The sequence below is a fragment of the Acanthopagrus latus genome, chromosome 8 (genome assembly GCF_904848185.1).
Source record: "Acanthopagrus latus isolate v.2019 chromosome 8, fAcaLat1.1, whole genome shotgun sequence".
NCBI lineage: Eukaryota > Metazoa > Chordata > Actinopteri > Spariformes > Sparidae > Acanthopagrus > Acanthopagrus latus.
In genome coordinates, this window is record NC_051046.1 from 2655497 (window position 1) to 2678473 (window position 22977).

At 47.2% G+C, this 22977-nt stretch overlaps 1 protein-coding gene across 1 annotated transcript; it reads right to left on the reverse strand.

Annotated features, from left to right (window-relative positions):
- Window positions 1-3820: 3820 nt before the first annotated feature.
- tshz3a (teashirt zinc finger homeobox 3a) lies at window positions 3821-22261 on the reverse strand. Its single transcript, XM_037108241.1, has 2 exons — window positions 21457-22261; window positions 3821-8102 (listed from the first exon to the last, which is right to left on the reverse strand). The coding sequence occupies exons 1-2, from the start codon at window positions 21494-21496 to the stop codon at window positions 4786-4788; spliced, it is 3357 nt and encodes a 1118-aa protein (XP_036964136.1). The 5' UTR covers window positions 21497-22261; the 3' UTR covers window positions 3821-4785.
- Between the last annotated feature and the right edge of the window lie 716 nt (window positions 22262-22977).

Consider the following 22977-nt stretch of genomic DNA (forward strand, 5'->3'; position numbering starts at 1 on the left):
CCTGAGGCTGTGTGTCCTCGTCACAAGGACAGAGAGGTCGTTAGGACCAAATGCACTAAATCACACACCTCCTCCCACCCACTGTCATGGCCGACGAGGCAGGTTGATGCAGAAATACTGGGAGAGGCAGAGCGGCTACTGGTCGAATCCACTGGTCTGTTCTGAGCAATCATCACATCCTCTTATTCCAATTGATACAGTGATGTATGATGTTGTTATGACACTTCCCCCTGCTTTTGAGAGCACCCCCAATGTCAACAAGGCTTTACACAGAGTGAATGATTCCCCCTAAATGCATTTTAGAGTTTTGCACAAATACATTTTCAGAGCTAAGTAAACAATGCGGGCCATTATCTAGATGTATTGTTTATGCATTTTTTCGCTCCGTGGCTGGGATGAGCAAGTGAGCGAGAGAGCGGCACAGAGAGGGACAAAGAAACAGAGAGACGAGAGAGAGAGAGAGAGAGAGAGAGAGAGAGACAGCCTCCTTCTCCAAAAGACATCAGCTCTGTGAACAGCACAGGCAGATTTTCCATTCCGTCAGCATTTTCCTTTTTACGTGCCGAACAGATAGCTAAAGGTACCACTTAATGTGATGGGAGACAGGACTTAATGGATTGATACACAGGTTTTGACATGCTATTTGAGCATGTAGCTCGCTATAATTGGTCATGTCATTGTGCATTAAACTAACGATATATAGAGTAGTGCCCTGAGACGAGTGTCTTTAGCAAATCTGTCAGATATCACACCAAAATACCTCTGACAGCTATCTCGGGCGGCAGCGGCGGCACACTGCAACACGGCAGCATGAAAACCTGCACCCACTAGTGAAGGCACATTTGGAAATCAGACCATCTTAAACTCACCTCTCTGTCTCTTCCTCTGTGTGTCTCTGTCGCTCTCGAATCTCTGCACGCTCGAATCTTTTGTGCCATCCAAAGAAATTATATTAACGTCGATTTTCTTTAATGCCGTGCAGAGTGAAGGCAGTATTTCCTGTCTGGCACCGACAGAGAACAGGCCAGTGACCTTTATATTAGCTGTCATAGACGCGTGTGGACTCCTCCCATACATTAGGAGACAGGAGGTCAGAGGTCCAAGGTGAAGCTAACTCAGCTCTGTCCATGACTCCTTCGCTGCTGTCAGAAGACATCATGTCACCTTCACCAGAAACACTTTCCTGCATTGTCTTCCATCTTGGCACGCGACGATTTAGGATGACTCGGAGCTTGTTTGTGGCCGACGACGTGGTTGTTTATCAAATCGTGATGTCAAGCAGGGGACACTTTGGAACATTTGATTTGTCGTCCCCGTTTAATAGCGCTTAACCCATTTTATCCTCTTCAACCTGTTGATATTTTTAAGACTTTCTCTGATTAACGTGAAGTCATTAAAGCGCGCGACGGAGCCGGCTCCCATAAATCTTCCTGAATTCAGGATTTACGTATATTCAGGATCACGTGCTGCAGTTGTTGTGTGTGACGCAGCTGCCCGCGTCCGTTTGCACAACTGTGCAAGCACACGAAGACAGGAGCGATATATATCAATGTGCTCTAAACGACATCCACCACTATTTGGGCAGCCATTTTGTTTTCCTAAATGCATAGCCTCTCCTCCCTCAGCTGTCTGTCTGTCGGCGCTGTCAGCCACTCTTGTGTGATTGGTCTGATGGGCTTGATGCTCATCACTCTGTCAGGCTAGGCTCGCCTTTCATTAGTCTGGGCCCCTCCATCCGCCACACTCACACAAATCACATTGACATCCAAACTCCTCAGATCCACAGAGCAATTTAACTGATATTCATTAGAGGGATGACAAGAGCTGATGGGAGATCTGTGGAGTGGAGGAGTGGGGGGACTCATTCTCCTCCTATCCTATCCCTGTCCTGTCCGCCTCCTTTCTTCCCCCTTCACTGCTGACTTTGTTTTAGGAGCATTGAGGCGCATCGGCGTCTATAACTACCCAGCCCTCAAGGATATTCAAGACAAAAGAACAATGGATAACACATCTAATCTCCTCTTTATTATCACGGAAAAATACAATTGAGAGGAGTTTTGTGTCTTTCATGCTAAATAATTGGCTGCAGCAGATCTACAGCTTCGACAGTGCTCTCCTCTAGCAGCCACTATAATGCTCATCCAAGCAGAAGTCCAATCATTTAGCCCTCTCCCTCCAGCCCCTCATTAACCCCCAAAGTGTCAACTATCTCATTAACGCCCCCAACCATCCTCACCCCGAGTCCATCACCAAGCCTAAAGCATTCATCAACACATACCATGTTGAGAAAAAAAACAAAACAAAACCGATCGCGTCTGAGAGATAATTCTATATCTGCAAGGACACGGCAAGCTCGGAAAACGCACAAGATATTCAGTGAGGCAGCTCAGCCCCTGTTTCATTTGCATTATCAATGGCTACCGTTCTGAATCCCATCTTTCAATTATCATCCTTTGTTAAGGGCTTTATTCTGCTTGTCAGATGTGAGTCATCACTGGGTTCTCCCACAACGTTAGACCAATGTATCCTAAACGTCGGAGGGCCGGGAGCAAGTCTGAGGCGGTAATGAGTTTGTGTGAGAAGACGGGGTCAGGACACAGTGTGTGTGTGTTAATTAATCTGTTCCCGGGTGGGAGGAACTGAAGCGAGATGATGAGATTTAAGAGAGTAAATGGGTGTGCTGCACTCGGGCTGTCCTCCGTTGAGTGAGCGAGCAGGGTTAGAGGCTGGGCAAATGGCCGTCACCATAGTAACCAGATAACTTCCCCGGCCCCCGAGTCACTCAGTCAGTCAGTCATGACAAGCGAAGCCTGGGAACATCAAACAGAAAGAACATGGTGTCCCCAGGCATCTTCAAATAAGACAAAGGTAGATGGGTGAACATTTTGAAAACTAAATGTGTGTGTTTGTGTGTATATATATGGGTGTGTGTGTGTGCCTTTATCGCACTCTGCACACTGACAAACATAAAAAAAAAACTTTCTCATTACATGGCACCGAGCCTGAATTGTGACTACTCTGATAGCATCAACACCTGCCAGTAATATTGTTAGATCCAAAAGCCTGCTTTGAGGGAATAGCACCTGTCTGTGCATTCTGCACCACTGTCAGCTCGTCTCAGCGCGCGTATATAGGATCCGCTTTATTTTTTCCAAGGGACAGTCTTAGAGTCCAGGTGTGTGCCAGATCTGCTGTCTGTGCCCAGGGCTCCTGATGGCATCCAAGCCCCCGTGGTAATCAGCCCACTCTGCCTGCTGTTGCAGCCCGCCTGCCTCCTCCTCCTCCAGTGGCTCGTTTCAGAAACATCTGGTGGTTTACATGCAGCACACACCACCTGCCAGACGCCTTGCAGGCAGTGGCACCGCTCGCACCTCTCGAGTCCGCCCCACAACAACACGACGACACAGAAATCACCAGGAATATCGAGACAAATTGCAGTTGTGAAGACAACGGCGGATTAAAAATGCTGAGGGTTTTTTTAAGTTCTGCTCAGCATTTCTGCAGATGTGGCTTTCTGAGCAATCTGTCAGCTGATTTGTAAATGCTTAGTCATTACAATGTGGGACAGGAATTGGGAGGGGCTGGGTTTTTGGTTTTTTTTTGGTTTTTTTTTGATGATTTTCCAGTAAGCCAGGTGAAAAATTAGGTAACAGCTTGGAAATTATATGTTGGACAATTCTGTCAGTTATCTGTCGTGTCAGTTATCGCTCTTCATTAACGGACTGCTTTAAAATATCACCTGTTGTTTAAACTGGAGACCCACAATGCACCTTGATCTACACATTTCTCCGGTTGGGAAACACGAAAGAAAACAAATGAGTTATGCAGCAGTTAATTCAATTTAATCATAGAAGCACAAGGCATTAACATATTTGTATTGTTGTTGGGTTTTTTTTTTTATCAAATAACATTTATAAAACTATTGTGCAAAACAATGTCCTTTTAATCTTCTTCAAAGGCTCTGCACCAGTGGATAGTCATAGTCCTCTTAAATTAGGAAATATAACAAGTATGCATAATTTAAACAGCAAGTTGTAAGCTTATACACTTTATATACATTTTTACACAGACCTGGATTTTAAGTGCCCCTCACTCAATGATATAGAACAAGGCAGCTTTTACAATCAGCAAGAAAAATCAATCGGCTGTACAGAGAAAACTATAAAAACAAGCAATGAACTTTTGCTGTTTGGCAGATTCTTTTAAAAGGAGCGTTCCCAGGCGTTTGGCTGTTTTAAAGTGTTTTTTTGTTGTTGTTTTTTTTAAAAAAATGACCGGTTTGAAAGGGCAATTTTAAAATCTGGACAGGACAGGACTGTACAAATGTAACAGTAAAACTTGTTGAACATGCAGTCTACCAGCAAATCAAAAGCAAACTCACAAAAAAATAACAAAATAAATACAATAAAGTTAATTTTTTTTTCAAGTCAAGTTATTAGCTGACCTTCTAGTCAAACGAGCTTCACCGTGAACGTGAAATCATCCGTCTTCTGTTGTCTCACGTTAGCGAAGGTGTACATAGAGAGAACGGAGACAACAAAGCTGACGACAAATCAGGCTGTCTATCTTTGACCTACAGTATATTTTGATTTGAAATAAATGTCTTTTGAAATACAGAGAAATCAGAAATGTTTATAGGCCGAAATAGATGTAAACACCTCGCGCTGACACTTGTAACAGTAGTTCTTTGTGCACTTTCAAATATTCTCTGTTTTTTTTGTTTTGTTTTGTATTTTAACAGCCATTCTACATGTGTTTTCCAGCATGAATGCTGCTGAGAGCAATTTAGTGTTTCTCCAGTTCGCACACATATAGCAGATGGTCCTCTGGAGACTTCCCATGGCTCTTGCTGAGGTGAAGCTTGATGGCGTGCTTAGTGGCAAATTTACGGACACAGAGCTGGCAGCGGTACACTGACCCATTACTACTGCAGTCATCTTGTGATTGTGGGGAAAGGAAGGACTCCAGGGGCACTAGTTTCTCAGTGAGAGTGTGGGAGTCCCTGACAGTCTGTTTGGGAGACAGCTTGGCCAGGTCCCTGATTCTGAACCCTAGGTGGGCTTCCAGGTGGCATACGTACGCTGCCGGGGTTCGGATCTGTGAGGCACAGTCACTACAGAAGAATATGGGCTGGCCAGAGTCCAGGTTCTTGAGGAACTTGGTTCTGCCAGTTCTCCGTAGCTGATACTTGACATTAGCCAGCCAGTGGCTGATGGTGGTCATGGAGAGGCCTGTGAACCGAGACACGTGCATTCTCTCCTGCGGGCTGAGGTCGTTAATGATGTACTTCCCCTCTGATGTCTGCCTCAGGCTCGAGGCAAACTGGGCCTGCAGGAGGAGGAGGTGCTGGGGGTTCCAGTTGGAGTGACGGCCTTTGCGTTTGTGGCCGTGCACGGTCGCGTCATCTTCGTCGTGAGTAGAGCCCACAATCTCGGCTTTCTCAGTGACCCGGGTCCGTGAGGGCGGCTTTGGGACATGGTGGGACTGTGTCAGGTTCCTTAGCATGTCCGAGATATCCGACAGTGCGTTTTCATGCAGAGGGCTGCTGGACGTGTAGGGAGAAACCACTGTTAGCTTTGCAGGAGTAACGAGGGAAGAGGGGGAGATGGAGGAGGCTGTGGATGAAGGGGTGAGGGGGGCTGAGCCAACAGAGCCTCCTCTATCGCTTTTCCCTTTTGTCAGGTCCATAGGCTGGTCGTCACTGGGCTGGCAGAAACTATTATCAACTACACTTTCCGGCTTTTTGGTCTGTGAGGGAGGGGCGGCCACAGCAGCCCTCTCAGCCATGCTCTGGTTGAGCCTGGAGAGCATGCTCAGGGGATCTTGGTTTGGCAAGGCAGGCTTGGCTGCTTTCCCCAAATGAATGTTCATTACTGACTGAAGAGCACTTAGAGGGTTGACAAAGGGCTGCTCTGGAGGAGTATGGCCAGTGATAATGGCGGTACTGCATCTCAGCGTCGAGGTGAGTGGGGATTTGACTGCTGTCTCTCTCTTGGGTTCTGTTGTAGGGGACGCTCTGTCGCTATGGCTTCCCCTGTCGCTATTGGCTGGGGTGACTGCACGCCACTCCCGAGGCGAGTCAGCCTCTCCTCCCTTGTGAGATTCTCCAGCCTCGCTACTGCAGGGAGAGAGATGATTCTCCATCTTGGGAGACAACTGTTTCACCCTTTGCTCTACTTTTGCTACTTTCTCAGTCACTTTTTTCACTAAATCCTCCATCGCCTGGAAGTTGTTGCAGGGGAAGGGGGAGGACTGGCTAAGTGGCGGGGAAATGAGGGGCTGGTTCTTGGCGAGGGAGGACAAAGTGCTGTCCCCTCCGTTGAACAGGAACTTCACTGGGGAGTTCTTGTCCATGCCGCCCTGTTGGAGCTTGAGGGCACTGGGGAACTGGTAGGCTGCGTGGATGCTGGGGTATCCCCCCCAGCTTGGATTGCCACTCTGTGCCTTGTTGATGGCTGAAGTCACAGTGTTTTCCAGTGATTTGAGAATATCAAAGCCACCTTTAGGGCTCTCCTTCAGGTCCTCTTCAGTGAGATAGTTATACATTGAGATGTCATATTTTTCCTCCTTCTCAGTGTCCTCCTCCTTCCCGACTAGAGCTACGACTTGCTTCTCATTTCCAACAGCCTCTTCCTTAGTGCACTCCTCCTCGACCTCCTCCTTTTTGATCTCTTTAAGAGGAGGGGAGGTAGCGGGGGAGGTCGATGTGGTTTGAAGAGGTGGAGGAGAGAAGGTGGAGGGTGCCAGCGGGACAGACTGGACCCTCTGTTCAGTAGGTGTGGTGACCCTCACAGGATTGGGGGAGGTGGCCTCAGGAAGTGTTTTGATTCTCTTTCCCACAGAGCTGGTTACCCTCAGGAAGTGTCCTGTCACCATCATGTGGGTTCTCAACTCTTGTAGTGTATTATGGGAACTGCCACACTCCATACACTTGAGGATCTGGAATTTGTTGGATTCGAACTGCCACGCGTAGCTTGCACCATTCTGGTGGCCGTAGCGGTTGTTGGGAGTGCTGTAGGGGCTGGAGGAAGACTTCTGTGAGGTTTCACTCAGGTCTGCCTGTGAATGCTTAGCTTTGGGGGTTCCTTCTCTAGAGCGTGGTGACGGGGTGAGATCCAACCCCACGAGTCCCCTTTTCTTAGAAGAAATGATTTTGGCTGCCACGGGGGCCATGGGCTCCTTCAGAGGCACTTTCTGGTAGTGTTTGGTCTTGATCATGTGGACACTGAGGTCCTGGAGGGATTCGAAGGAGTGGCCACAATACATGCACTTCAAAACCTTCTGGGCATCCTCCTTCCCTTCCATCTCCAACAGGGAACGCTTACGTGGTTTAGACCAGCGCTTCCCACCACTTCCTGCCCTGTCCTGGTTGTCATCGCGATAGTGACCTGTGTCATTCATGTGGACTGTCAGCTCCACCAGGGTGTCATAAGCAGCACTACAGCCCTTACAGCGAAATTTACTGGCCCCACTGAAGATTGAGCCAAACAGCTTTGGGTTTTGCCTGTGGAGCTGGACTGTACTAAAGAGGCTGGGCTCGGACTGAGCGTGGTGACGGCTCTGGGGAGGATGCTGCTGTAGTGACTTTGCCACTGCAGACTGGTGCCAGTCATAGCTTCCGCTGCTGCAGCTGCTACTGCTACTGGTGCTGTTGCTGCGAGCTGGCTTCTCTGTCGAAGCTGACGATTGCGCCTGTGGCGGTGTGGAATTAAAGTTCAGCGGCGACCACAAGGGGCTGCTCAGGAAGCTGGAGTAGATAGCCTTCATTTGTTCTAAGGTGTCCATGCCTATGGGAGGTGTTTTAGTGCCACCATTCAGAGGTGCCGTGACCACGTTGCTCTCAGCTTTTCTGGAGGGGCTCTCGAAGTCTGAGAGACGGTCACTGGTCTCACTCACATGTGACTCACTGTCCATCTCTTGTCCTGAGAGCTCTGCGGCCCCAGCTGATTCCTGGTCACATGCCTGCTCCTTGGCAGGGTCTGCGCTCTGCTCCACAAACTCATCTTTCATGGGAAGGTCATCCTGAGGGGCTGAGGGCAAGTCGTCTGCTTCCACCTCCTCATCCTCCACAGCGTGCTCTGTCAGCTCCTCAGGAGAATAGGCTGCAAGGAGAATGGAGACAAAGAGAGAAAGAAAGAGATGAGTTAAATTGCAGGGAGTGAACACGCTATGTTAGAATAACTGGAGAAAAAGTTTCCCTGCTATGTGTGCCCGAGGACTCCCAGGGATAAATGAGCCATCTGTGTGGGAGCCTTTAAAGCTGAGCTGAGAAATTACAGTCATCCCATTTCACCTCATCAACCGTTGAGGTGTTATTTTCCTCTAGGCGAGCCTGTATTTATATACTACCCCAGCCACACGGAACTTATGCCTCCCCTCTTTTCACTCCTTCTATTGGAGGAAAACAAAAAAGAAATATCTTGGCAAAAACATAATGCGCCATTTTATTTATCTCAGGGCGCAACAGCTTGAAATGAAAACTAAATCTGAAATTAATGAAGCCCAATCTCACTGTGGCATTCTCCTCTGGGGTAATAAATGAGTTGGATCAACCTCCATCTGTCAGTTAATATGTCTGACGCCTCTTCATCTGCCTCTTCTCTGATTACACACACACATACACACACATGCGCGTGCAGACAAAGAGCGTATCTTGAAGAATTTCAAGAAAAGGATGTCAGGATTTTGTTGGAGAAAATTCTGACATGTTGAATAGACATCCGACAGTGTCATCCAGACCGAAGTGAGTTCATTAGTTTCTTAATGTGCGGAAGATAGTCGATACTCCGGGTTAAAGCTGAATTCTCAAAAGCAAATCACCACAGTCCAAACAGGTGTTGGATGTCATGCGAATGTAAAACAAAGACATTTCACTCATCGTTAAAAAAAAAAAAAAAAAAAAGGAGCTAACAAAATAAAGGGAGGAAGAAAATGAGGCCGCAGGAGAAGGATGAAGATGACGAGGTGAGAGTGAGGCGCGTCAACATGACGGCAATGCATAAGCGATCTGTCACTTTCCATGTTGGCTCCCACTGCTTACATGGAGAATGGTGTGTGTGTGTGTGTGTGTGTGTGTGTGTGTGTGTGTGTGTGTGTGTGTGTGTGTCCCGTGTCTCCTGTGGTGGTGAGCCTACCCACTCAACGCCAACTCACCCACCACTCGCCCCCTTCTTCCGCAGTGTCATCATGCCTTCCCCCCTCCCTCATTTCCTGTCCAACTCACTCACAAAACCGCTCAACTTAAGGAAAAACAAACAATCTCTTAAAAAAAAAAAGAAAAAGAAGCGGACGGCATGCAGACAGGTCTGAGGCCATTCGGACAATATTGTAAACCAAGACAAATGCCACAGAAAGAAGCTGTAGGTATAGTTACAGTTTGTGCGCTCACACGTTGTGGATGCAAAAACAGGCACACACACACACACACACACACACACACACACACACACACACACACTGTGACTAAATCCTTCATTCCCCCAACCGCCTCACACACACACACACGTCCAGTCTAAACAAAAATGTCATAGCTGAAATAACTCTCATTTCCAGTGCTAACAGCCAATCTCTAGGCAGCCATGCGGCTGGCGCTGGTCTGATTTGGGCCCTGGGGGCACAGTCAGCAGGCAGCCCCACTGAGAGGCCAGCCTAATGGAGACCTGGCAGGTGCGGCCCACTCTCCGTCCTCCCGGAGATTTGGTTTGTCACTGGGTATCCATTACCTGCCATTCTCCGCTGATAGGCCCCGACAGCCCTGATCAAAAGATGTCGTCGGGCCCCAGTCCGCTTGGCAGTCAGTGGCATGTCGTTTGTAAAAAGGGCCAAGCAGGGTGTAAATAAAATGACATGATCACTTCCCCGGCCCCTCATGTTCTGGACACAATTATGATAATGTGGATGTGGAGGGGAGGGAGGGGCTCGGGAGGATGGAGAAAGGGGGCGAGGAGGTAAATCGCTCACGCTCGGGAAAACACGCAAGGAGAGATATCTCACTGCTACCAGGGCTGGAGCGACTGCCCACACCCTCCTCTCTCCCCTCGCTTTACTTTCTCTTCCGCCTCTCCTCTGGAAGGATTTCGTGTCAGATTCTCATTTGAAAGAGGAAATCCAGCCAGGATGAGGCAGTTAATGTGTTTGTATCCTGACTAGCTGGTCACAGATGTCAGCTTGCATCAGGCGAGCCTGACACACCGCTTGACCAAGTTGTCAGGTCACCTTTCTCTTCCTCATCAAGAAAATATTCCACATATTTCTTCACATTGTCAAGCTATTTCATCAAACCATTGCTATATCCAATTTCATGCCATGTTATCACATTCGTAAGCCTTCCCAGGCCCCTCTCTGTGCCGGAGCTCGGTATTAAATGTTTTACATTTCATACTAATAGAGCTGCGGCCCTATAGGTTATTGTTCATTTGTCATTAAGCCTTGATAGCATGGAGAGGGGGAAAAGAAGTCCAAAAGGACCGGCTATAAAACCTGGAGAGTCTAGCCGTGCTCCCAGGCAATTTAAAATGCAAAACAAAAACCATTATGTCTGAGCACTATCTGTTAATTTAATCCCCAATGACTGATAATCCATCACACAGGGCGACAACCACATCCAATTATTCTCCCTGGCTTGACTGACAACAGAGGTGATTTATCAAGCTAATAAAAGGTGATGGCAGTATAGAGGCTCCCTTAGAATAAAAAAGAAAAAGAGGAGAGGATTATGAATACAACAATACTCTTGGATGCAGTCTTAACTATTATCTGAGCATATGGTGTCGGGCCAATGTATGAGTTTTCCTAGTGTGTGTATAAGTGAGAGGAAGAGCGATGTGTGTGTTCTTGTAATGATAAAGTGAGCCGATGCCATGTGGGGGAAAGACAAGAATCATTAGGTTCCATGAATGATCCCTTTCTCGGGGATGGAGGGAGGGTGGGTGGGGAGGATAAGAACGGTCGGAGGTGCACTTTCACACAATCAACATCTCAGTCACGGCTCGCACAGAAATAGCAATAACACATTCGCACAAACACACATGCTGACGAAAAAGCAAAAGTCTCACATGCAGAAACACACATTTCACCTTTAATATACGCAACCTCAAACACACACACACCCACGTAATTATAAATAAAGCTAGTCAGTCGGTTATGACACCAGCTCACCACCACCACCACCACCACCACCTCTCTCTTCCTCACACACACAAACACACGTACATGCACGTAGATGCAAGCGATGAGGAAAGACAGTGACATCTTGGCATGCAGGAGGCATTCCTGTGGAGTATCATTTTCATAAACATAAGGGCCGCAGACGAGGAGGGAGAGATCATCTGATAGAAATACTGCAGTGCTGCTCTGACGATCAGGAACAACAGACAGGGCAGGGACAGGGGGTGATTAAGCAGGAAGGTGCTGTGGCTGCCTCTAAAGCAGAGCCTCTCTCCGTCTCCTTCCCTCCGTCCCATGGGTTGTCTCTCCTCAAGTGCTGCTGAAAGCACGCTCTGTTTTTTTAGATGCTGCATTTTAAATAGGCCTCGTATGCAAGAGTGATAATCTGAAGACCTAAAAAGAAAACAATCAATCATCTCCTTCTCGAGTAGAAAGTCCCCGCACTCCTTTTCTCTTTGCTCGACGAATTAAGGCTGCGTGACACGTCCTTAAAATAATATGGCAATAGTTTTTTTTTTAAAGTTTTATTACGAGACGCTGTAATATACGTTGAGATTTTTAAAACCTCCTAAAGCACTTCAAAATCAAGAGGAGATATTTGTAGGGATCGCAAAATATTAACACAATGAGATTTTTGATAAATAATTACCAGTAATGAGCATTTAATGACTAAATGGTTAAAGGCAACATATCAGTACAAGGAGAACAATTCAGAAAATTACATAATTTTACTATAATGCAGATTTTTAAACCAGGGAAAGAAAACACTTATGCTATATTAAGCTAAGCTATCCAAACTCTCAGATCTCATATCACAACAACGCTGTCATTTTGATTTACAGTACTGTACAATATATATTTAGTTTTATTATAGTGCATGTGAATTTGTGAAAGCGTGATCGACCACCTCTTCATCAAGCTGTAACTAACTCCTGTCTCTTTTCTTGAATCTGTCCCTTGATGACCAAAGTGCATATATTCCTGCTCCGACCTCCACAGCTGGGAAAACAGTCTGGGAGCCAGATCACACCCAACAGCAGCGGGATAAACAGGATGTGTCATTAAAAAACTCTACCTATGTCTGACCCTCATCCCCCAATGACTGCTTGGTCTCTGAAAAAAAAGATACAACCTTGCCACAGGCGTCGTGATCTAAAAAAGGTGAGTCCTTTGTCGGCATGAGTGCAGTATTTAATCTGTGCCTTTTTTATGCTATAAAAGGTGCCGCATGGCTGGCAGATGTCTGTTTATTGTTTGTTTTTCTGAAATTATTTGGCAGAATATTTACATCCACACTGAGCCTCTGTTACCTGAGATAATCTCAGAGAAACTGTGTTTACCTGCTTCATCAGGCAACGTAACGCACAATGTAAATACAGTAAGTAAATGTTTTTATATTACACTGATAGAAACCAGGAACAACATAGCTTAAAGGTGCACTATAGTTTTTTATATTTACTATATTAATGGGGTCAAAATATAAACTCATAAATATGTGTAATAAACAAGCAGAACGAGGTCCCCAGGACACCGTTTGAAGTGGGAATAGTGGCAGGGTCCGCCACATACAAACAAAGTAAAACAGCATGAATTTTCAGTGTGTTTGAAAGATTTTTTTTTTCTCTGTCGATTAAAAATTGCTTCCCCAAAAACTAAGTAGCGCACCTTTAATTATCACACCAGGATTTTAAGCAAACACAACAAAAAAAAAAAAACACACTGAAACAAAAAGCTAACGTTCGTACGAGGGTTTCACAGCTTGATTGCATCTTTATTTATAACTCAATCACCGTATGCACGGAGAACTGTGCCGTGGAACAAAGACGCAACTGGGTTGATCCGGGGAGGGGAGAGGAAATTGTCTACATGGGTGGTCCCCGTATAGCTCACTGTAAAGATTACAAAACATATTTTATGGCCTCCCCCCCGAAAATAAAAATCAAGCAACAGGAAATAAAAGAAAGCAGCACAGAGATTTCAGCTTACTTACGACGCAGACGTCGAGCTGCATAAAAGAATTAATGCAGAGATGCGCGGAGGTTACACATCCGTCACGACCTTTTGATCACGTGTCGGCCTGTGATTGGTCAGGAGGCCTCTGCGCAGTTATAAACTGTGTCACAACACGACGAGTGCCTCTTGACATGTGCACGGTATTTCAACTGGACCCCGACGCCCCCTTAAAAAACCAACACGGCCCCTCAGCGGGGGGCTCTCACTGACAGGAAACGGCTCCAGAACACTAAAGGACAGGAAGTCACCTCAGTCTCAATCACAAGAAACCGCAAAACCACCGACTTCCACTCTCTCTCTGTGTCTCTCTCTCTCTCTCTCTCTCTCTTGAGTTTCCCAGCAGCCTAAAACTCTTTAAATAGATTAGAATAATTCAGTCCAAAACAGCCCCATTCTGTCAAAATAGCTGCAGATCAGTAACATACCTAAAATGCCTCTCTGTTGTACACATTTGTCAGAGTAACGCACTCAATCAAACTTAGTTCTCTCCCTCCTCTTCCCTTTGATCCTCACAGGCTGGGCTGAAAAGTCCCACGAGAAAATATGTAACAGGTGATCTGTGGCCACTTGAAAAATTAATAAGTCCTGACATAATTCGCTGCTTCAAGATATGACCACAGAAGGCCGTCATGTGCTGCTCGTTTCGTTTTCCAGGTTTGTAAAACGCCACATTCTACGTTTTGCTCATGTTACAGGCGATCGTGGACGTCTTTGTCAAGTCTTTTTTCTTTATTTGTGTGTGTTCTCTACCCCCTGATGGCATTGTGAATACATTGTGTCCGCCGATTGTAGTGCAGGATGTGTGATATGGGAGATGGGAAAAACAGAGAGATCATTCTGGCCCCAGGCAAAGCTTAGGGCTGAACCTTGTCAATGCACATCGTAAGAGAGTGGGAGAAGAGAGAGACACCCACAGAAAGTAATGCAGAGAGAGAGAGAGACGCTGAGTAGATTCAACCCTCGGCTGCCTGTTATGTTACGAGTGAACCTCAAAGCCACCAGCTGCACACACAGACCTTCAAGACCTGAAAATTCATCTTCTTTATCTGACACCAGATGAGCCACAAACATATAAAAAGGCCTCCCCGCTACTAAACTCTAATGCAGAACGAGCAGGGCAGCAAACTCATAGCTCCGGTCCCCCGGTTTTGAAACCTGATGCAGCCACAACAAGCGATAAACAAAATGGAAACAAACAGAAAATCCAACACAAACAAGCTTCCACAGGTGCAGAGCCAAGGGCAGCAGTGAGGTCTGAGACGGCACCGGGGGGGGGAGGCGCCGTTACACATCCAGCCATTTTCATTCTGACGATTCTTAGTTCCTTAAACTGCCCCACATCTCTGCCTCCGACTTCTTCCCATCAATCTTTTCTCGAGGACTCGTTCCCAAACAAAAACTCCACGAAGCGGAACTGCTGTTTGCTTCCCCATTCCTTCAACTGCCCAGGCCTCATACAACAGTGTTGTTAAGAAGTCACCAGGTTGTGTCAATGAGGCAAAAACACTAAATAAACTGACGCTGTTTTGTAGAGACACACCGAGATCGCATGCAACGGCTGGTTTGACTGGATCAGACGGGGTTTAAACACGTCGATTCAGACGCAATAATAGTAAATGTGCTCAAAGTACACGACAAAAAAACAAAAAGCATCAAACGACTCTGCAGCAGTCAAAGGTTTTTATCGGCTGCAGCTAAAACAGCAGGGTGGACACGTGAATACTCACCGCTGAAGACACGACGCTATGAACATCGTTCAGCCGGCGTTGAGTTTGAAAGTATGTTACTGCACATGTGCAACTCACAACAGAGGTGAGAGAGACACAGAGAGAAACGAGACGTCTCAACTTTCCTGTTATCAGCTCCGGGGGAAAAAAAAATGGCGCGTATAATTCAGAATGTAATAAAGACTTCTTAAAAACAATCTTTAGCGTCTTCTGGATGTGGTCTGATGAGGTGAACCATCTGCTGCTGCTGACTGTTCCCTGCTTTTAACTGGTGCATTCGTGACGACGTCTGACAATGTGAATGGCGTCAACTGCATATTTCAATTGAGTTTACCAGCATTTTAAAAACGGAAGATCTCCAATCGCCTGCATAAACTTCCCTGCACAACTATTTTAATTCACATCACGTCTGTGTGCAGGCAGAATGTACAGACATCTGTCTTTTTGATGTGCTAATGTCACGGCCTTTCAAAAATACATTAAATGTAAATTTAGCGGTGACATTAACTCTGATGATGGCGGCTACAAAACATAACTTTCCTCTAAGGTTTGTGCTGCTTTCCTGTGGGCCTGACAGGGCGGCTGGGGGTTAAAGGTGACTGCAGAGCTGACACTAAATCAGGGGGTCAAACCGGGGCTACAGTGGAGATGAAGGGACGGGTTCAGGTCTGAAACTGGGTTTATGTTTGTGGCTGGAACTGGGCCCGCGGTTAATGCAGCGGCGGCGATGTTGGAGGGGGTGAGGGGAATAAAGTCGAGGCTTGGGAGTGGGACGAGCAAACCCCTCTCACAACGCACAGCTGCTGCCATGATCGCCTAGCAACGAGGAGGTGATGGACGCAGCCTGAAGATGGATGGCCACCATAAATCACAGTGGTGAGTAGGAGGAGGAGGTAGGAGACAGAGAGAGGGAACGAGAAGAGGACAAAAAAAACAAAACAACAGCTTTTTTTTTTTTATCTTTCTTTTCTTTTTTTTTCTTTACTTCTCTGTAGCGGAGTGGCCTCGCCTCGACCCCTTCACTGTACTCTTTTATTCATGATTGTTGGGGAACGCTGCCGGGCCGGGGACTCTTCTGGGCAGAGCTCAATGGAAACTTCTAGGTAATCATTACAGTCAGTTAGATTGGATCCAATGGATCATTTTATAATTGCAATAAACTCCACGGGGGCGGCTACGTGCCCTTCAGTGTCTAGAGTTTTTCATGACTCCACTAACTTTTTGAAGATGATAATAATGATAGACTATACCTTTCATAAAGCAACCCTTCAGGCAAGGCAATCTGGGTAGTGTAGTTGCGGGATAAACATCCCTGGGCTATCTGATTATGGCCTACTGCTGTGGCACTGGTGTCTAGTAACACTCAGAGAGAGCGCTCAGCCATCCATCACACAGTGAGTGTCTGTCTCAGGCTTTCCACCCTGCTTCTTCTCGTCCTGGCTCTCCAGTTACAGCCATACACGGCCGGCCTAAATAATATTCCTCATGATAAATGGCACTATAAGCCTGGTATCCATCATTAATCTGATTTTTAAAGAAGCATCCATCTTGGAGAGAGCCTGTTAGGGCCACGGGAGAGCAGAGCAGCCCGGGTTCATTTAAAGGCCAGGCTGCTGCATGAGTGATACCTGTCAGCCCGGCTCATCAGGGAGCAGCACACACACACACACACACACACACATTCATACGCTATTAAACACTGACGCCATATGGCCACACGCGTGCGCACACACACACACACACACCTCTACAGCGCCCCTTCTTGTGTTCGTCTTGCGTATATCACGAGAACATCACGCCGAACACACTTGTCGGACTCACAAAGTAATATTCTCTCCGCCTCACGCAGACATCCAGACACGTGTCATGGAGAACATACTGTCACTCATCAAAACACAACTCAGTGTAACTCAATCCTCGCTGTCATCTCCAAAAAATCTCCCCCCTCCCAAAACGCTTCTCCTCCGAAAAGGCTTTCAGGAAAACTCACTCTTCCCTGGAAAAAACTCTCACACACACACACACACACAGACGACAGTGTCTCCATTCCTCTTGTCTCTCTCCACTGACTCTGCACCTCATTCTCCATTCCTCTCCTTCTCTTTGTTTCTCTCTGTCTTGTTTTCCCCTTCTTTCACTCTCTCGTTCTCTTCCTCTCTCCCCCCCTCCACCACCTCCCCGTCCACCTCCCCTCCTCTGTGTGTCTGGTAAAGCCTGTTTGATAAATGACACACGTCACCGTGTCAGAAGCGAAGGGTGGGTCAGTGATAAATGACTCTGTTGAAAAGGAAATCGGCTCTCTGGCATGGCCGGGGCTATTCTCCTCCTGGATTGGGTTTCAGGACCCCTGAAGACCGGAGCGGCTCAGTTTCCCCGAAAAAGAGAACACATCCAACCAGGCAGTGACGCTCGCTACCTTCTGGGAGGGGTGGTGGGAGAAAGAGGGGAGAGCGAGCGAAGGTGGGTGGCTGGGAGGTGGGGTTGGAGGGATCCAGCCTGTCCCAATTGTCGCCACAGTGCAGCTGCATCTATCACAACAGCGGTGGGACTATTTTTACAAAGCCTCCGACTCAGTGCCCAGACAGCAGTCCCCGGCTGAAAACCTCGGCTGAAAGCACACTGAAAGGGAAACGGTTTTTCTATTTGTGACACTACTACAGCACTTACACTCCTCTTTCTCTCCCGGAGCCCAACCCTATGGCTTGACATCTGCCAAGTGCGTGTTAAAAAGGAGAGAAGGCCCATTTCACCGCCCCCACTCTTCTTCTCCTCATCGTCCCCACCTCCCTCCTCCTCCTCTTCCTCCCCCTCGCTCCTCTTACACTCTCCCTTTCACTCACTTGCTGGCAGGGTGGCACTGTTATCATTACACAGGCAGGATTTATGGAGTCAGGGCCTATGGCAAAAACAAAAAGGCATCTGTCAATACCTGTGGGAAACACTCTGTCAGCCCTCCTCTTTCCACTGGTGCTCACAGCCTCATTAGGTATGCACTTATCAGACACATAGATCACAGACGTGACTCAACCTCACCGGAATCCAGCCACAGGACTTTCATTAGCAACGGGCCCTGCAAGGCCAAAACATTCGCCGCGCTCGCACCTGCAAACAACGCCAGCGGAGGCGTATTGTTGTTAAAGCTCGCGAGCGCTGTCAGTCCGTATGTCGGTCGAAACAATTAGGTCCCAGCACTCGCTCCCCCGCCGCTTCCGTAAGGGCATGCTTTTCACACTTAAACAACAGGAAGGCAGACAGATAGAAAAAAAAACAGCTTACTTCACTTCGCTGGCTGCTTTTAACAGCCCGGTCACAACACACACACACACACACACGCATGTGTCTGCAACGTGTGCTTCAAACTGCTCGTCTCTCCGCCGGGCATGTTTGTGTACTACGTGTCGTGGAGTAAGTTTGGAGTAACGCTGCGGAGACGGAAGAAAGCGAGCGTACGTAGAGTGCAAACGCAGTTCAGAGAATTATGGCTCGACCCCAGCAGGTGGTCTACGGTTACAATTCCTTTCATCACTATCTCCAGCCAAACCCCCCAAATACACACACACACACACACACATGCAATACCAACAAATCAGAAAGTGCGTGCTCACTGATATTAGCACACACTCACTCGCTCACTCGCAGATAGACATGAGTGATGGCTGCCAGTCTGGCAGCTGTAATCCTGACCCTGCAGAAAGAAGAGACTGTTGCTGTGGAGCCCGGTCCAAATCAGACTAACACCACCCCTCTCCCTCTGTGTTGGACTCACACACACACACACACACACACACACACACACGTATGACCAGACCATGACAGAGAATTTGTGCACACTAAACACACTGACACCGGTCTGCGGACATACTGTACAGGTTAAACATTCCAGTGATATCGCCGCGTCCTCGCCCACACGTTGTAAAGCCGACGCTGACTTCCTGTGAAGTCGGTGGAGTATTTCAACTTTCCGCAGCCGTTTCGACAGCTTCAGGGCTCCGGCCGGCCTCGCGGCGAAGCTAATGGCCGGCCGCAGAGGAAGGAGGCCTGTATTTCCACAGCTGGGGGAGTCTCTTTCTCATGTTTGCTCGGCTGTTTACGTGGCCAGCTGCCCTCGGTTGTTAAGAGCACTCAGACCTGACCCAGGTAGGCAGGCCCATTTGTCACCTGCAGCGGAAAATTGAGTTACAGCACAACCAAAGGCGAGCGGCTCTGTGTAATATCAAGTTGATTACATCAAAGTGGTGGCAAACCTCATTGGGCCGGGCACCCCGAGCTTGTCATCTCCAATCACAGGGCCTGTCAGGACTCCATCAGCCTCACGGCTAATTGGACCAACGCTAATGAAGCAGGCAAAACAAGTTTTCTACTGTGGAGAGAGAGAAACCCTCTCAGACGGAGGAAGGAAAGAGAGGGAGAAGCTGAGACAGTGTGTGGTGGAGAGACAATGAGAGAGCAAAGCAGTGTGTGTGTGTGTGTGTGTGTGTGAGTGTGTGTGTGTGTGTGGAGCGAGTGGTGGTGGTGGTGGTGGTGGTGGAGGTGGAGGGGGGATTTTTCATGCAAGTCTCAAGGTTGCAGTGGGCTGACTCTCCCCCTAAGTCCCTAATCAAGGCCCATCATCTGTCATCCTTTTCTTTGCTCTCTCTATCACCATGCTCTGTGCTGCAATCAATTCATCATCACCCTTTGTGTGCCACTGAACAGTTGACAACTTTATAACTTGCAGCTGCACGGGCTGACTGACAGGGGTGGAAGGGGAGCATGAAAAAATGAAGAAATGAATAGATGAATGAATGAACAAAGAAGCGTGGTTTCAGGGAGAAAAAGTTGTTTTCTAAAAACACAAAACGATCTATATTACAGCCTTTTATTCCCGTTCCGTCAACAGAGAAGGCAGCAGTGTAGCCGGGGAGGAGAAGAGGAGGAGAAAGGGAGAGGAGGAGACGCAAAGGAGAGGAAAGGGAGAAAGAGAGAGAGAGAGAGAGAGAGAGAGAAAAAAAGCCCCATCCTTCTCACTGATCTGAAATCAGAAAGCTTTCAGTCATTCTTTATGTGCTCCCCGCGGCCACTCTGAGCCAGTGAGCATGTACATTAGGCTGGGGCATTTTGATGAAATAAAAGCCCAGGCCAGCTTATGGCTAAACAGAATGGGAGCACTCACTCAGCCTGTCTCTGATTGACCATTAAAGCCATTGATGAATGGGCCTGTCAGGGGAGAGACAATTAAATCAAACATGAAACAAAGCCGTTGTGACGGCCCGGTCTGACAGAGCAAACCCATTCCTCCCCTCCATTACATAGCACACGGCTCCTTTTACAACCTCTAACCCACTCCTCCCCGCCTCCCATACCCACTGCGTGTGTGTGTGTGTGTGTGTGTTCAAAGTGAATAAGTGAGCATGTACACATGGGGAGTGTGATGTTCTCTGCTGGAAGTGTGTGTGTGTGTGTGTGTGTGTGTGTGTCTGTTTGTATGAGTGAGTGTGTGTGTGTGTGATGTCTCACTGTGAAACCACTTTGTCCCCCCTTCTTTCACTTTTTCGTGAGTCAGTTGACCATCAGACAGAAAGAGTGTGTGTGTGTGTGTGTGTGTGTGTATGAGGGTAAAAAGTACACAGGGCCTTTCAAAGTGGTTTAAACGTGACGTCAGCGGCCTGCAGCACATGGTGGGAAGTGATTTTCTGATGCAAATCGGGAAGGATCAGATCAAAGCCGCATGACAGCCAATCAATCAACCGTCAAATCGGACATGGCAACTGTCGATTATGGCTCCTTCCAGCCCACGAAACCTCCATTGTCCGCTCTCAAATTGTTTATCTTATCCCAAGAAAGAGAGAGAAAAGAGAGAAAAAGCTCAGAGGTAGAGGGGCTTTTCTGTTTTCTCTCTCTTTTCTTTTTTCCTCCTCTCTTCTTCCTCCCGCTTGTGCAAAAAGAAGTTATGCGCTTGGATCAAATGCGCACAAAGCCCTCATGTCCCCCCTTCTTCTTCCTCCTCCTCCTCCTCCCCTCCTCTCCCTCCTTATGGCACGCCTCGGGCACTCACTATCAAGAAAACACGGCTGGTTTCCAGAGGGGCTTTTTTTTTTTTTTTTTTTTTAACCTCTCAAAGATCCAACACAGACAGCAGCAGCTCGGATCGGTACCGACAAAAAAAACTATGAGGGGAGGATTCACGTTGGGAACAATAGGAAGCGAAAGTTTACAAGCAGTCAACTAACAGCGGAGGGGAACACACACACACACACACACACACGCACACAAACCCGCACGACCCCTCAGATTGTTGTACACAAAACCTGCACATCCGCTTTTTAAAGGGGGGGGGGACAGTTTCTATGAGGTCTCACAAGAGTAGCCAAGAGTGACAAAGCGCATCGCTAAAGACACACACACACACACACACACACACACACACACACACACACACACACACACACACACGCAAAGTGGAAACGGAAATGCAGTGACTGTAAAGTGAGCTTTACAAAACAAAAGGTAACATCCGCAGTAAAGCTGGATCTTTTTACGCACGCTACAGTTTTTGGACACACGCACGTACCTGCTGCGCGCTTGGGCGCTTCTTGTTTCCTCCGCGGCATGTTTTACTGGCGTGTGTGTGCGGGGGGATTTCCGTCAAACTCTTCTGCTTTTTATTTTCAATAAACCCCCCTCTGCTCCGCGGCGTATCCGGGAAGATCCACCTCTACTCAGTGAGAAGAAGGAGAAGAAGGAAAAAAAAAAAAAAAAGATTCACGCCTTCGTGTAGCAGACTGCACAACATCGGGGAGTCCGATGGGAAGAAAAACTAAAAATCATCGCTACGGATTCAGCAGCCAAAACAAAAAAAGTCAGCGGGGATGAAACATAAATAAAAGGAGGCGGCGGAGGAGGAGGAAGAGTGGAAAGAGTTGTTGTTGTTTTTTTTCTTCTTCTTTCTGTTCTTGTCGGTTGTGATCGCGTTGAAGAAATGACAAGCCGTGAGAAGAAGCCAGCGTCCAGCTCGGCTGCCTGGTCTGGCAACAGGCAAAGTTGAGGGATAAGAGAGATGATCGCGTCACTCACAGCAGGAGAATGGGCAAACCCACCGCTCCGTTAACTCTTTACTTCTCAGAGAGAGGGGCGGACACCACACCGCCGCCGAGTGTCCTCCTCCCACCTCTGCTTTGCTTTTTTCTTCCACATGAATCACAGCCGACAGACAGACAGACAGACAGACAGACAGACAGGCTGCTGCACGATGATCGTTACAAGCCACCAAAACCACAAACAATCCGCGATCATGTCACCGGATTACGCGCCTCGCATTTCACACGGACGCGTCATCCGTGGATATTAAACATCATCACATCTCAGTGTTTGTTCGCTCTCAGTCATGTTTCTGCAGAAATGCGCGACCGACTGACGCTGCACGCTGTTCTGATCATCACCGTGTCCCTCCTAAAGTTGTTCCAAGTGAATTTAATCGTCCTGCTAGTGACAAAAGGCGGATGATATCAGTATCACGTCATAATAAACATAATCAATACATGGTGAATGAAACTTCTGTCATTTAATAAGCATTGTAAAGGTTAATAAATATAATGTTCAACTATTAAGGCATCCAAACACTGTATACAGATGAACTACATGGTGTTTATCATATATTATCGACCATGTACGAGGAATTATAAACATTAAAAAACCATTAAATTGCTTGTCAACACTGAAATAAACTGCCAGGTGATGTTTAATCAAACATACATGTAGAATTTTAACCATGATGAGTGTTACAGAGTGTTACCAGTAAAGAAGATTTGTAAAAGCTGTTAATGATAAACAGCTAAAATGGCAACAACAACAAAAAAAATAGGATTTGGAGTTTCAGTTTCAGACGGTTTTCCTTGTAAAAGTTGTTTTACGTGAGTTTAATTGTCCCACTAGTGACAAAACACACGTTAAAGGCTGAATGTGAACATGCAGAACACACATGATGTTCAATTAGTACTTGGTAAGTTCAATTTCAGTCATTAAATACAAATTGTAAAGCTTAATAAACATCATTTTTTAACTATTATGGCGTCCAAACACTGTGTAAAGTGTT